The 14773-nt window shown below is 42.9% G+C and overlaps 4 protein-coding genes across 6 annotated transcripts; 1 reads left to right on the forward strand and 3 right to left on the reverse strand.

Annotated features, from left to right (window-relative positions):
* Positions 1-289: 289 nt before the first annotated feature.
* LOC117577621 (protein CutA homolog) lies at positions 290-964 on the reverse strand. The gene is given in 2 exon segments (XM_034262475.2): positions 290-493; positions 495-964. Coding segments are annotated over 2 exon segments (525 nt in total). The 5' UTR covers positions 863-964; the 3' UTR covers positions 290-336.
* A 308-nt stretch (positions 965-1272) lies between these two features.
* On the reverse strand, positions 1273-4195 carry LOC117577617 (trithorax group protein osa). The gene has a single exon (XM_034262470.2). It carries the CDS (start codon positions 4060-4062, stop codon positions 1621-1623), a length of 2442 nt encoding a protein of 813 aa, XP_034118361.1. The 5' UTR covers positions 4063-4195; the 3' UTR covers positions 1273-1620.
* Positions 4196-4658: 463 nt separating this feature from the next.
* LOC117577620 (frataxin homolog, mitochondrial) lies at positions 4659-5412 on the forward strand. Its single transcript, XM_034262474.2, has 2 exons — positions 4659-5056; positions 5113-5412. Exons 1-2 carry the CDS (start codon positions 4742-4744, stop codon positions 5353-5355), a joined length of 558 nt encoding a protein of 185 aa, XP_034118365.1. The 5' UTR covers positions 4659-4741; the 3' UTR covers positions 5356-5412.
* On the reverse strand, positions 5406-11276 carry LOC117577616 (uncharacterized protein CG7065). 3 transcript variants are annotated; one of them, XM_034262469.2, is made up of 4 exons: positions 11180-11276; positions 10898-10958; positions 8629-10597; positions 5406-7170 (listed from the first exon to the last, which is right to left on the reverse strand). In XM_034262469.2, exons 3-4 carry the CDS (start codon positions 10568-10570, stop codon positions 5606-5608), a joined length of 3507 nt encoding a protein of 1168 aa, XP_034118360.1. In that variant the 5' UTR covers positions 10571-10597; positions 10898-10958; positions 11180-11276; the 3' UTR covers positions 5406-5605. The 3 variants fall into 3 exon arrangements, with proteins under 3 accessions (XP_034118360.1, XP_034118359.1, XP_034118358.1); XM_034262468.2 differs by having other exon boundaries at positions 11031-11276; XM_034262467.2 differs by having other exon boundaries at positions 10898-11276.
* Between the last annotated feature and the right edge of the window lie 3497 nt (positions 11277-14773).

Consider the following 14773-nt stretch of genomic DNA (forward strand, 5'->3'; position numbering starts at 1 on the left):
CTGGCAGCTCTCGCCAATGGCTGCGAAAATCTGTTGAATTATTCGCGAGCTCTGAAAACAAGTAAAGCTTATAATTTTAACTTTTTATACAGGCTGCTGTGTTTTGTATGCCAGTCTTTCTGGCAAAAAAAAAACAACTGCTTCTCAATATGCGTTATTCACATTAGACGTTATTATTATTGTTTGTGTTGTGCGCCTTTAAATTGCCCAACGCAGTTATTGTTCCGTTGTGCAGCAAAACCATCTGGCAACGCTCACTAATGTCGGCGAAAGTAAAACAGCGCAAAGCTTAGCTTAATTGAGTTCAACCGTTTATTTAAATTGCTTTACAACTTATTAGTCTTTGCTCTCCGCTTTCTCCGGCACCGTTTGCGTTATCCAATTCAGATAGGGCAGATTGCCAGCCTGGATGGGCAGCGATATTACCTCGGCGACGCTGTATGGATGATTCTCACGCACAAATTTGCTCAGCTCATCAATGCGTGTTGAGCGTCTTAATCATCATCAAATATTCGTTATCCTCGTTGACCTTGCCCTCCCACATGTAGATTGATTCGATTTGTGGCATTATATTCACACAGGCGGCCAGTTTGCGCTCGATAATGCCATGGGCCAATTTCTTGGCCGACTCTTTGTCTGGTGTGGTGACAAATGCCACCGAACTGGTGCCGGGTGTATAGGTTTCATCGGCCATTTTACTGCTGGGATTCTTGATGCCAAAGGAAGTTGCTGATGCTGATGAAGTGTTTGTCGCAAAGGCCGAGCGGCTTGTGAGAGCAACTGTGGCTGTGGCAACGAGTAATAAATTTCGAGTAAATTGCCAACGGAAGGGCAGCGAACTTGCGCGTCCCAGATACTGCATTAAATGCACTTTGCTCCGCACTCGAATTGAATTGCGCAAATGAAAACAATAACAACTGACGTACTAAAGCTGTGAACACATCGCCGGCACTATCGATATATCGATTTCATTCGAGCAGCTACGATGTTGTTGTTTTGTTTACAAGTGTGGCAGCACAAAAAAAAAAATTATTAATAATTGCCCAATTACGATTGCGTTATTAAATGATATTTTCCCCTGTAGCTTTATACTAAATAAATAAAATGAAATAAATGTGAATATTGTTTTCGTAAAACGTCAAATCGATAACACTACGCTTGATATCGATAGCCTGCTATTTAAGTTAAGCGCCAAGAAAACTCAATTTTGAAAGTTTTAATTTGTTTAAAATATCTATTCTTTACATAAAGTAGTTATAGTATGTATATTTATGAAAAAAACATATTATTTTTAAGTTGCCTTAAATTGTCTGTGTGTAAAATGCAAAATAAAAAAAAATTTGTTATTTTATATTTTATAGTATGTAATAATAATAGTTCTGCTTTTTTACTTAAACTAAACTAATGAATTGGGGATTCTTTTGTGTGTTTGTTATACTTATAATTCTTAATATTTGCTCTCTTGCTCTGATTTACGTGATTTTTCCCAAGAGGCTTTTGCTACGTTCGCTTTTTGCCGCATTCTAATTTGTACGAGCTAATTTACAATCGTAAAGATCCAGCTGTTTTATTTTCTTTCTTTATGTGTGTTTTGTCCAGTTGCAGTTCCATTTTCATGTCCTAGTCCGTTTCATGCTTTTCCGATTCTTGTTTGGCTGCAGCCGCATCGCCGCTCGCTGCTGTTGCTGTAATTGCTGGCGGCGGCGCAGCGGCAACTGTTGATGCTGTGCTTGCCACAGCTGTTGGCGGCGGCTGCTGCTGCAGTTGTTGCGGTGGCATTGCATGTGGTTGCTGTGACTGCGCTTGTGGTTGCTGTGGCTGCGGTGGTTGCTGCTGCTGTTGTCCACTGTAGACCGCGCCAGCTGCTGCCTCATGCATCAAACCTGGCGGCGGCTGTTGCTGTTGTTGCTGCGGTGGTGGTTGCTGCTGCTGCTGTTGTGGTGGTGGCTGCTGCTGCTGTTGTGGTTGCTGCTGTGCGGCACCTGGTGGCGCATTGCCTGCCGCACCGGCATGCTCGCGGGCATAGTGCAACTGGGCGTACGGTTGATAGGCTTGCAGATGCGGATAATACGGCTGGCGGGACAACGGACCGTGGCCATACTGCGGCTGATAGTAGTGTGTGTGGCCGGCATGCGCGCCTCCAGGTCCGGGGCCACCATAGTTGGCATAGCCCATGTGTGGCAGCGGTGGCGGTGGCAGACCCGGCATGCCACCGGGTGGCGGTGGCGTCGGTTGTTGCTGCTGCTGTTGTGGCGGTTGCTGTTGCTGCGGTGCCAGATGCGGTGGCATGTGCGGATGCGCTGCTGCTGCTGGCGGCGGCCCTGGCACCACATGCGCATGTGGATGTAACTGTGGCGCTGCTGTTGGCGGCTGTTGCAACTGTGGTTGCTGTTGTTGTTGCTGCAGCTGATGCTGTGGCGGCGGTGTTGTTGCTGGCGCTTCATTCAATGCTGCTGCTGCAGGCGCTGTTGTTGTTGCTGACGGCGCAGTTGCTGGTGCTGGTGGCGTTGCTGCTATTGGCGCCGATGTTGGTGTCACTGCCTTGCCTGGCACCGTGGTCACCGATGTCACCAACACGGGCGTCTTGCTGGGCTCCTTCAGGGGCTCACCGCCAATGGCCATGGCCATGGGCAGGTCCAGTTTATCATGCTTCATGGGTGGCGGTGGTGGTGGCACCGATGGCTTGGGCGGCGGCTCAATGTCCATGGGCTCCGGATCCGTTTTGCTCGCCAGCTCGTGCACAGGCGGCTGCTGTGGTGGCTGCGCTGGCGTTGGTTGCGACGGTGGCGGCTGAGTTGGTGCTGTTGCCACAGCGGTCGCTGTTGGTGGGACTGCAGCTGCTGCTGCTGCTCCGGCTGCCGTTACTCCTGCTCCGGGTGGTGTTGTTTTAAGCGGCTCTGCTTTGGCGCCCGCAGCTGGTGTCGCCTCATTGGCCGGCTGCGGTTGCGGGGGCTGTGGTGGCTGTTGTTCCTCCTTGCTTCGATTGGGCGCCTCCTCCAGCCGCTGACGATCCCGCCGTATGTCTTCGTACATGCGATGCACCATCTTCTGGAATGTCTCTTCGTCCACGGCCGGTTTGCAGTGACGCTTCAGCTCCTCTTGAAAAGCATCGCTCGACTCCAGCATGCGTTGCTTTTTCGCCTCGAATTTCTCCTCCATTTGCTGCAATTCCGCCTCCAACTTGGTCTGATGCATCGTTAACGAGCTGACCTGACGCTTTAGCACTTGCATTCGCTGTGTGGTCACCACGGAACGCACATCGGGCACCACAGCTTCGGAAAAGATCTCGTTGATTAGCCGATGATTGCGCAAATAACGTGCATAGGCCATGTGCTTGGCCGTATAGCCCTCATCCACATCATCCTCATCCTCGGCGGGCTGAATGTCAATGCGACGCTCGTGCTGACTTTTGCTGCCGCCGCCACGTGAAGGCGTCTCATGGACATCGGCCACCTCGGATTTGACCTTCGATTTGGCCGAGATGTAAGCCTGGTAGGCGGGCGTCTGATGATACGCCTTGAGGGCCTTCTCATACTCCAGCTTCTCAGCCTCGTACTCATCGATGAATTCCATTTTCTCTTCTTCGCTTAGTTGCTTCCACATGGCGCCAATCTTTTTGCCAAGTTCCCACAGCTTGAGTTCGGGGTGTTGCGCCTTGACGCTGTCCCAAACACGCTTGGAATACCGCATATAGGGCAAAATGGGTTTCTCTGGCGGCTTTGGTGGCTTGGGCAGACGTGATTCGTTCTGTTGCTTGCTGCTCGACGATTTGGTGACTTTCTGTGGCGTAAACGCTGGATTGCCATAATTGCTGTGCGTAAATATGGGCGTTTGATCCTTATTGCGGTCGGCTCCACCGCCGCCACCAGATGAACGCGAACGACTGCTGCCACCTCCACCACCACCGCCGCCTCCTCCACCACCTCCGCCGCCACCTCCACTGCCGCCTCCTCCACCACCAATGCCGCCGCCAACGACGCCGGCTCCACTTGGCACTAACGAAGTTACCGGTCCAACGGCGATTTGCTTGTAGTTGCTCGGCAGCGCCATGTTCATTAACATATAGGCAGTAAAATGTGCAGTCTTCTTCGTAAGCAACTCAAATAACAACAACAATTATATTATATTATTATGTGTTTAGAAAAAAATTAAAATCATATAAATTCACGCGGACGCCATTGATGGGTTTTTTCTCTATACTGAAAATTAGAGATGGTAGTTGACGCGTCACAACAACAGTCGAGCTCCGATAAATTTGCGGTGTTGTGCAACACTGACATTCGCGCACATTCAGTTCAGATAGTGCGCTGAATTTTTTCACTATAAAATATATTGCCATTTATTGTCGACAAATTTACGGAAAAGAACAATTTTTATCACATAAAATCTATCTTTTAGTATTATCATATAATTTTATTATTGGAACAAGCCCAATAAGGCATTTATCACATAAAAATTTAATTTCTCAAATTAATTTAAATGTATTCAAGTAAAATATTTCGTATATTATTTCATTTGGCGTATATTGTACTTATATATCTAATTTGTTGTAAAACAAAGTATTTTGTAAAAATTAAATTAACAATGTTTTGCTATCGATTTACTGTTAGCAAGATTTCTTCATATGACAGTCCGGTAACTCTATCGATACCTCAGCTGGCAACGCCGCATCGTGCTAGGCACAAATAACAAAAACAAAACAGTGCTCAGCTATAAACTGCAAAGGAAATAAACAAAAATTATGAATGTGGCACGCAGGTTAATACGCGTGGCACACATCTTGCGGCGCAGCAGCCACAACTACAAACATGCACTTGCCGCAACACAATCTATAAACTATGTCGGCACAATAGCCGCAATCAACAAAAGTGTAGTTCCAACAAGCTGTCGTTTCTATAGCCAGCAGAAAACAGAGGAAACTGTTGATGCCACAGCCGAGCTGGACAGTGCCACCTATGAACGTGTATGCGCCGAGACGTTGGACGCCCTCTCCGATTACTTTGATGAGCTGACAGAGAACGCTAGCGATTTAATTGGCACAGATGTGGCCTATGGCGTGAGTACTCTACAGAGAAATGCGATTACATCATATAATTGCAAATAATTTGGCAGGATGGCGTCTTGACTGTGAATCTGGGACAGACACATGGCACCTATGTGATCAATCGTCAGACGCCCAACAAACAGATTTGGCTCAGTTCACCGACAAGCGGCCCAAAGCGTTTCGATTACGTTGCCGGCAAATGGATCTACAAACATAGCGGCGAATCTTTGCATCAACTGTTGCAACTGGAGATTGGAAAGATCATTAAGAAGCAGCCGGTGGACTTTATGCAATTGCCTTACTGTAGCTGAAAGCTGAAAATTTGTTCCAAGGCAACAATATAAATACAAATTACTATACATAGTTTATACACTCGCTTGTGTGATGCTGCCGTTCTTTATTGCTAATTTCAAACATTTATTTCACTCGATATCATACATAGATATTTAGTATGTGTAGCTTATTCAGTTCCAGTTGCGGCTAGAAAAAAAAAACTTAACAATACTTTTATATGTATGCAAAAAAAAGTATAATCAAATAATGAGAGTTGCAAGTTAAGTTTTAGTGATGTCCGCCAAACATGTTGTTGCCGCTGTTGTTGTTATTGTTGTAAGATGATTGCTGTGGCATGTAGTTCTGCTGCTGTGACATGTTGTTGTATGCCCCATTATTGGCCCAGGGATTAATGGCAGCACCGCCATAAGCCGGATGCTGCATTTGCTGCTGTCCATAGGCATTGAAATTGTTCATGCTGTAGCCACCGGGCGGTTGTTGTTGCTGCTGTTGCATGTTTTGATAGGAATTAGCAGGATTGCTGGCAGGAGATAAAGGCTGTTGCTGATCGCCATCAAAGTCATAAAAACGATCACCTGGAAAACAAGGACGCTTATTGCTCCCAAACGATTGCTGCGGCATCTGTCGCTGCTGCTGCTGTTGTTGTTGTTGCTGCTGCTGTTGTGACTTGTTTGCCTGATGGCTGCTGTTGTTGGTCAGCGTGCCCATCAGATTGGCAATGATATTTTCGGTATCCTTGAGCGATATCTTTGCTGATGCCGCCGGCTTAAATGTCAAGGCATTCGCTGCCGATGGCAATCCACCAATTTGATTGAGGCCACTTGTCGATGTCTTATTGTTGTTGTTGCTGCCGTTGTTGTTGTTGGTGTTGCTGTTGTTGCCGCTGAGCAACGTGGACTTTTTGCCATTGGCATTCGTGTCGTTTGCCTTCTTGATCAGATCACCGAATTCATAATCATCATCTTCGTCATCTTCATCTAGCGTAAAGTTGCGCATCGGCAACTTGCTAGCAGATGTTGTTGCTGTCGCTGTTGTTGTTCCCAGCTGCTGGTCGCCGCTCTTGCGTCGCATTGCGTCCAAGGAATTGGCTGTGGTCTTGCGTGTGCCACCAGCTGCAGTCGCAGAGGCAGCAGCGGGTCGCACATTGGCCACGACACGCGACAGATAATCACTGCAGGATTCGCCGTCGCTGCTCAGCTCGGCCACATTCACGTATTTGCGTAAACGCTCGACACGCGCCGGCTCCAAGACCTCCAGCTTCCGCAGATGGCTGACCAGATGCACTTGCTCCTCGTTCGACAGGAATTTAAAGTTCTGCAGCAATGTTTGCAAATCGGAATCGGTTAACGATTCCATACCATTGCTGGATTCGTTAACAAAGTTCTGTTGCTGCTGCTGCTGTTGCTGCTGTTGTTGTTGTTGCTGCTGCTGTTGCAGCTGATCGTTACTGTTGTCCTTGGCAGCAAAATGATTTTCCACCTCTTGGATCAGAGCTTTCAAATCAATATTATCCTGATTGCAAATGGGCTCCGAATCGAGCGACATATTCAAACCTAAGCGTGTAACCGCTTCGCTGAAGTTCAAGCCGCTATTAAGGCTGCGATCCGTTTGACGGCGTGCGTGATGCGTCTTCGCAAGCAGCGTGAAAAAGTGCAGCAAACGATTCATATCATCGACACTCACATCATCCACACCGTTCACAATCAATGCGTTGGCCAGCTTCGATGACACCAATTGTCTGTCGTAGGGCAGCTGATAGTCCCTCGAACTCTTCTTGGCCAAGTCGACGCCATGCCTGCCGGCATCCGCTTGTGGGCCAGTCTCCTTCACATCTGCAAGCAAAGGCGTTTTGGGGGAGTCGAGTAAAAAGGCGTGATTAATTAAATTTGATTAAACCGTTTTCAACTAAATCTGATAAATGTTGCATTCAACAGGCGTTGTTATACATACGGAAAATAAATGTACAGCATATTGTCGATAATTGCCATTACATTTATTTGCACATCTCGGATAATTGCCAAACAAGATTTTATGTAAGTCGAAATGGTTTGACATTTCACACATTTGACAACAATTTTACATCACATTATATTTAAATGCATTGCACATAAGTGCAACTATAGAATTATTGCATTAATTTTGAGGCAATCGGGTTTATAAAGGTTTAATTTAATGCTCAAACATTATTAAGTTATTCCACTTAACGAAAATAAAATATAATTTTTTTTCTGGAAATTTCACATTACACATTATTGCAATTTTGTTTTTTTTTTCTTAAGTGTGCAATTATCGGCATTATGCTGTAACTACAAACTACAAAAATTACATACAGCTTTTACCCAGGGCTCGACGATGATTCGACAGGTCACTTGAAAACAGGGAATTAACCATATAATTGTACTTTAACATTTTCCCTTTTATTTTTTCGTTTTTCTCATACTTCGATTTTCTTTTTTTTTCATTTTTATCAACACTTTGTGCGCACTAAAACTATTCTGATGTAGCTCAGCGAGAACCCAAAACTACGAACTCGATCATCCGATTACGATCTCGATCTCGATCCCGTAACCAAATCAATATTAAATTTAATTTAATAATTGTTTTGGTTTGATAATGAAACTACAAATCTAAAAGATTTGAGTACAGCAAACAATTGAAAAATCATTTGCTTCATATGTACATATATTACAAAGATCATTTTTGTTGTTAATGGTATTAGTGCTTAATCTTAATTTTAGAAGAGAAGAAAATTGCGAAATAGTTGAGGCAATCTGTTTATTCGAAATATTTGCTTTATTATGAATTTATTAATTCTGAAATCAAGACAAACTTTGTTCTTTATTAAAAAAAAAAAAACACCAAAAAAGTATGTAATCTTATTTGTAGATCACAGTTTTATTGGCTTTCCCAAGTGAAATTGGAAAAATGTTTCCCAAAAATCAAAAAAAAAAAATATTTTTCAAATCTCAGTAAGAAATGAGATTAGAAATTTAAATTCATTCTCAACTTTTCTCACACGGAAACTTAATGAAAGCCGCACGAAATTGGAATTATTTCCGATAGAAATGTGTTCCCGAGATTATTTTATTTTATTTATTTATAGCCCCATATATTTCAGCGAAATAGGCAACGCGACACTGCAAACCGAAATCGAGGAAAAGCATTTCCAAAACAGTTTTCCGACAATTCCCATTTCAACACTTGAGGGTTTAAATACTTACCTTCAATCGGCCGATCCAAGTGGAATCTGAAAACTGTTCGAAAACGATAACGAATGCTGTTCAACTTACCCTTGGATGTGACTTGAAAGATCACGGTGGCAATGTTGCTGATTAACTTTTTTACAACGCGCACTTTTTGTGGATCATCGAGCACTTCGGCAATGAGAATGCCCTTCAGCTTCTCCTTGATCGTCTCCATGAACACACAGTTGTCCTCATTAAGCAGCAAATCATCGGCCGCATTCGGTTTAATCTTCTCCATGGCCAGGGCCTTGCTTAGCATATTAAGCGCCTTCGGTCCCAAGCTGCCCAAATGATCCTCGAGCGCCGAGAGCATACGCAATACGGTGACCACTGTAATAGGACCCTCGGGCTCTTCCCTCTCCCTATAATAATCATCACGTCCACGATCACGATCGTAATCATCGTGACCGCGTGAACTATGCGATTTATCGCGACTCCGGCTGTACGGCGAACGTGAGTTGCGCCGATGAGATGAACGCGAACGGGAACGCGAGCGTCTCGTGCGTCGTCGCGATGCCATCGGTGATCGTGACCGGGAGCGTCCCCGGCCCAAGCGACGGCCACGTTTTGGTGACTCGGAGCGCGACAAACTGCGTCCATAGGGCGGACGACGATGTGGTCGTGTGGCCGATGGCGCTGACGACGCCTGCTCATCGTCGCTAATGTCAATGATGGCCTCGCTGGACATGCCAGAGCCACCACCGTTGCCGGCACGATTATTTGACGAGCGATAGTTGGGCTTGCGACGCACACCAAGCGTTGCGGCAGCTTGTGTGCCTGTTGTGGTGGCCGCTGCATTGGCGCTCCCATCTTTTGGACTATTCACGCGTATTTTGTAACGTTCCATCAGCAGCTTGGTATTCTCTTCGTCCTCATCGCCTAACTGGAATTTCTCTTGCAGCTCTTTCTTGATCTTATTGGCAGCGATATTGAAGAGTTCAACGCGTCGATCCTTCCAGTAGCTAATCCATTCGGGTTTATAGTCATAGCTATTCGGATCACATTTCTTCTCCTCCTGCAGCTGCTTGTAGCGGCGATTCCAAAACTGTTTCCATTCATCTGAATAGTCGGGATGCTTCTCCGGACTCGATTCATAAGTTTCGGTCACATCGCGCAATTGTTTCAGCTGCGCTTCGAGTACACAACGAAACTTCTCCCATTTGTAGCGCTCTTGGGCAATCTGTGAGGCCTGCATCGACAGCTCCTTGGGTGTGGGCAACACCTTATGGCCACCAGTTGCTGTCACTGCGCTTGCTGCTGGGACAGCTGTTGGCGCCGTTGTTGTCAGCTTCGGTGGCGGCGGGGAACGATTCACAGCACGATATGCTGGCTGTTGTTCCTCCTGTTTTTTGCTTGGCTTCTTCGCATTCGGCTGCTGTTGTTGCTGTGGCGGTTTGGGCGAAAAATTTACATCATCGTCGTCGCTGGAGATTGCATCTAATGTTTTTGAATGTGATTCTATTGGCGGCTTTGCGTCACTAATAAACTGACGCATCTCCTTGAGGAAATCTGGTCCATAGCTTTCATTGTAATGGTATTTATGGCGCACCTGGGCACAAATCTTGGCGCGATAACGACGAAAATCGCCGCCAGCAATGGCCAGGATCTGTGTACTGCGGCCATACTGTTGCTCAACGATCTGCATAAATTTTGTGGTGACATTCAGCACTTGTTCGTTGGAATTCGAAGAGGAGCGACGCATCTGTTGAAGCAAATCGTGGGCCTTTTGATAGTGGTTTCGAAGATAGTTGGTGCGATGCGTCACCGAGGTCCAGTGTATGAAGATGGAGCGCACATCGTTGCACGTATTGCATAGCACACAGAAATAATCGGGACGCATCTGACCGTTCTCATGCAGCTCCACCACGTATTCGGTGCCAATTAAGGGGCCATCGTTAAAGGATTCAATCTGCTTCTGGATGTCAGCTGGGCGTCCGAAATCATCCTCAAAGCCCGGCGGCACTGGCTCGCCGGCTAAATAGTTCATGATTAAGTGCAATCAATCAAATAGAATCTGCAAGAATTGAGTTTAGTTCGAAGCGTTCTCTCGTACACAATAATAAATACAAATTGATAACAACACACGCTTAGAGATTGCGACATGAGTATGACAAGGACGACAATATAGTGTCGCCTAAGTTATCGATAGCATAAACAACAATTGTCAGCCTATGACAGTTAACAATTTTGACAACAAAATAATCAATTTTGTCATAAACATTAACACGCATATATATTTTTAAATGAGAACATTTTAAATATCTGTGCTGCGCCAATCTCTAAATGTAACATAATCGCCGTTTGACCAAATTACCTTTTGCCCCGTTCACTTCGACCTGTGTTCACACACTTTGTGGTTTATTGTTTGCACTTCTCTGATGAAAAACAGGCAAAATAAATACGTAAATAACGCGTTTGTTAATACACTTGCGCTTTCACGCACTCACACACACACGCGTACGCTCGCACAGAAACAATTTGCGAAAAGCGGTTCCTTATTTACTTTATTTTGTTTTTCTTTTTTTGCTGGCCACAAATTGGAGGTTGCAAACAAATGCTGCGATGTTTGTCTGGTATTATATCTTGTTTTACTTACAGCGCTAATTACAAGTAGCTCACTTAAAATGTACACTGAATCAAGTAAAATGTATTTTAACAAACAAAACGTATTTGCAATAAAACTTGTTTGTTGCTTAAATCTGGCATGCACAACACACAATATCAACAGGAACGAAAAATTATGATGTGTAACAGTGTTGACAAATTTCGTTTTGTCTGATTTCGATTGAAACGTACTCGCGCCAGTGTTGTTTCACGCCAGTATTGTTTTTGAAATCGAAATATACCAAGGGAGAAAATATACTATATTGGCGCAAGTTTACATTTTTAATTGCATCAAGTATTGTAATGTTCTATTTGAAAATGAAAAACGAAATATTCCAACGTGGGAAAGTAGACTTTATCGGTGCAACTTTTAATGTGCCTCAATTATCGATTAATTATGTTGACCTGTGCTGATGATGAATAAACAGTTATTGGCGCAAATTTCAATTTACCATCGCTAGGTATTCGCCATATTGGCAACTTTTGGCGCTAAAGTTGTGAATTAAGTTATCACGGTTTATTTAAACTTCGACTATTTGCAATTATTGCATTCACTAAATAAGTTTTTACTGTGTTAATATCAATATTGAGCAAAGTTCTTAACGTATTTTTTTGATTGAGTGTTTTTTTTAAGTGTGTACAAAATCAATTATGTGTGTGTGTGTGCAAAATCAAATTATGCATTTCTTGTTGCCATTAAAATCTGTCGGATTTTGTGAAATATAATTAGGCAGCATGTCCATCTATGTCCATGTCTAATATTAATGCTGTTCGTCCATGCCGTGACATTTTTGATGAAGTTTGCTGCACTTGAGCCCCCCGGCAGCTTAACGCACTTTGCCTTTGATAACTAATGCGTTAATGCCTCAGAGCACATCGAGCATTATGTACACATTCACACACACACACACATGGACACGAGTATGTGCTCACTAGTGTGTGCGTGAATGTGTGTTTTTGTATGCAGTGCCTCGACCAAACAACAGGGCGGCCAAATGGCAGCACGTCCCAAAACAATTTTGCACCCACCCACCCCAAATTAAAAAGTATGTGTAAGAGAGTGAGAGAGGGAGAGATAGATAGAGCGAGGAGAGGGGGAACGAGTAGATTGGAAAACGTGTGCTGTGATAGATGTAACACGTAGGGCATTCATAACTGCAAATGAAACGAAGGGGGGAGGAGTGGCATTAATCGCAACACGATGATGATGATGATAATGGCAAAATAAGCGAGTTCACAATGAGTTGACCATATGCGCACATAGACAATCAAATGTTGTGAAACGGAATCCACCCAAAAAGCGACAACGACAACGACAACTGGTGCAACTGGTAACGACGGTATACACGGAGATGTATCATCAGAGACCGGCAGCAGTCAGTTCACATTTAATGAACACAACGTTGACATGAGTTATGGGCCATTTTTTCTTCTTCTTCTCTTATTTTTTTTTTTTTTTGACAACGAAAAATTGCGAATCAGCACAGCTGTTGAGCTCTGTGGTCGCCGCCACACTCTCCCTAGGGGCGGGAATGCAAATGCTATTTTGCATTACAATTTTCGAATGAACAGAAGCCTCCTCCTCCTCCTCCTCATCCTCCTGTTCTATCCTCCAATCGATCCACGCGACAGTCAAGACGAAGCTGAGCCACATTCCGATTACGGTGAATGCAGACACATCCAAAGGGGGTGTAGCGGAGGGTTAGAAGAAGTGGGGCGTAGACACCCCTTTTCTTTTTGCGAAATCGGAATCAGCTAAAAAGATCTGCGCGATATTGCCGCTTAACATAATGTCTTTTAGACAAAGTGGCAGACGCAGACATATCGTCTACTTCGCTCTCAATGTATCTCTCTCTCTATATTTGTCCATGCCACAGTTTGCTGCACAACTTTGTCATATCGTTTGGAGCTGCAAGTATGCTGAGGTAAGTACTTTATTTCTTTGATCTCTATGAATTATTGCTGAGATACACAATCAAAATGAAAACTGCATTCCTTAGCAGTAAATAAACACCATCATAAACACTTTTAATATGTTTGCATAAAGTTCATAAAATGTTGCAATTTGCCATTGCAATTGTGTTTATTTACAAATTTTATATTGAGCTGTAAATTCATTGCAAACACACAAACACTGTCATTAAAACTTTTATTTGCAAATTGTTTGTGAAAATTTCGAAGCTTGAAATTTCAATAGGAATGTTTTTAGGAACTTTTTCCAAACTTCATAAAAATGATCTACTATTTTCATTGAAGAAATATATTGAAAAAGACTTTATATTTTTTAAATTTAGTTTGGGTATTTGTCTATTTGATACAACCTAGAGAAAATATTGTTATTACTATTAATATTTTTCGAATAAATTCATGAATAACATAATTATGAATTTTAATTTAGATTTCTGTATAAAAACTAAAAAGAACTATATATTTTTTTAAGCTTTATGTTAAGAATTTATTTAAAGAACGCGAAAAACTAATTGCTAAGAATATTTGAAATTTTTTGGTAATGCAATTCATATTTTACAATCGCTTAAAATTTACAAACCTTATTTAAGTTTTAAGTTTTAGATACTTAAACTTGGCAGGTAAGAAGAATTTGAGTATTATTTAACGTCTTCGGTATAAAAATGTAAAAAAAACTTAATTCTTTTAAGCTTTACGTTAAGAATTTAATTAAAGTACGCGAATAAATAGTCGCTGAAACTATTTTAAATTTTCTTGCAATCTAATTTATATTTTACTTATTTAAGTTTTTAGATTTAGATTCTTAAACTTGGCATGTCAGAAGAATTAGAGTATTATTTAAGGTCTTCGGTATAAAAATGTAAAAAAAAACTTAATTTTTTTTAAGCTTTACGTTAAGAATTTAATTAAAGTACTCGAAAAACTAATCGATGAGAATTTTAATAGGTTTTCTGTAATGCATTTCATATTTTTCAAAATTCTTAAACGTAAGTTTTAAGTTTTAGAAGATTTAGAGTATTTAGCGTCTTCGGTATGACGGCAATTAAAATGTCTTTGTTCAAGATTGTTTTTGTAGTTGGTTTTTGTGTTTTTTGTGTTGCGCTTCACAACAAGATTTCTTGGCAAGTTGTGCGCAATTCATTAAGCGAAATCTGCTCGAATGCGAATAATGCAAATTGCTCTATTTCGGGCTAACTGCAACGCTAGCAGCAAACACGACGACAAATTTATTTGAGGCCCCATGTGGCAAGTGGCAAGTGGCAAAGTAAAAAGGCAAGCTCTGCCCCATCTCCCGTTCATCCCCCCTTTCATTCCTCCCCACAACCATCTGTCGCTGCCATGTTCAACTGCAAACTCCATCAATGAAATGAATGCTGTGTGTGTGTTTTTAGCAGACTTTCGGTATTTGCACCGAAAGTTCAAAAATTCCATTAATTATTTTGTTGCGTTTCTGTTGTTGTTCCTGCTCTCTTGTTTTTATTTTCACTCATCTTCTTCTTCTTCTTCTTGTTATTTCGATCCTCTGCTAATTTTGAAGAATTCGAAATTTCTTAATGGATTCTATTTTCAGCCGGCCAACTGCAATTGTTTTGCCTATTAGCTTGGGAAAGTTGGTTTT

This window comes from Drosophila albomicans, chromosome X (genome assembly GCF_009650485.2).
Source record: "Drosophila albomicans strain 15112-1751.03 chromosome X, ASM965048v2, whole genome shotgun sequence".
NCBI lineage: Eukaryota > Metazoa > Arthropoda > Insecta > Diptera > Drosophilidae > Drosophila > Drosophila albomicans.

What these genes read in the sequence shown, in the direction of transcription:
- LOC117577617 (XM_034262470.2), bottom strand. Translation starts at nt 4,062, where the DNA reads ATGTTAATGAACATGGCGCTGCCGAGCAACTACAAGCAAATCGCCGTT.
- LOC117577620 (XM_034262474.2), top strand. Translation starts at nt 4,742, where the DNA reads ATGAATGTGGCACGCAGGTTAATACGCGTGGCACACATCTTGCGGCGC. An exon ending in GCACAGATGTGGCCTATGGC is followed by an intron (nt 5,057 to 5,112) that starts GTGAGTACTCTA and finishes ATAATTTGGCAG; the next exon opens with GATGGCGTCTTGACTGTGAA.
- LOC117577616 (XM_034262469.2), bottom strand. Translation starts at nt 10,570, where the DNA reads ATGAACTATTTAGCCGGCGAGCCAGTGCCGCCGGGCTTTGAGGATGAT. An exon ending in CTTTCAAGTCACATCCAAGG is followed by an intron (nt 7,171 to 8,628) that starts GTAAGTTGAACA and finishes CTTTGCTTGCAG; the next exon opens with ATGTGAAGGAGACTGGCCCA.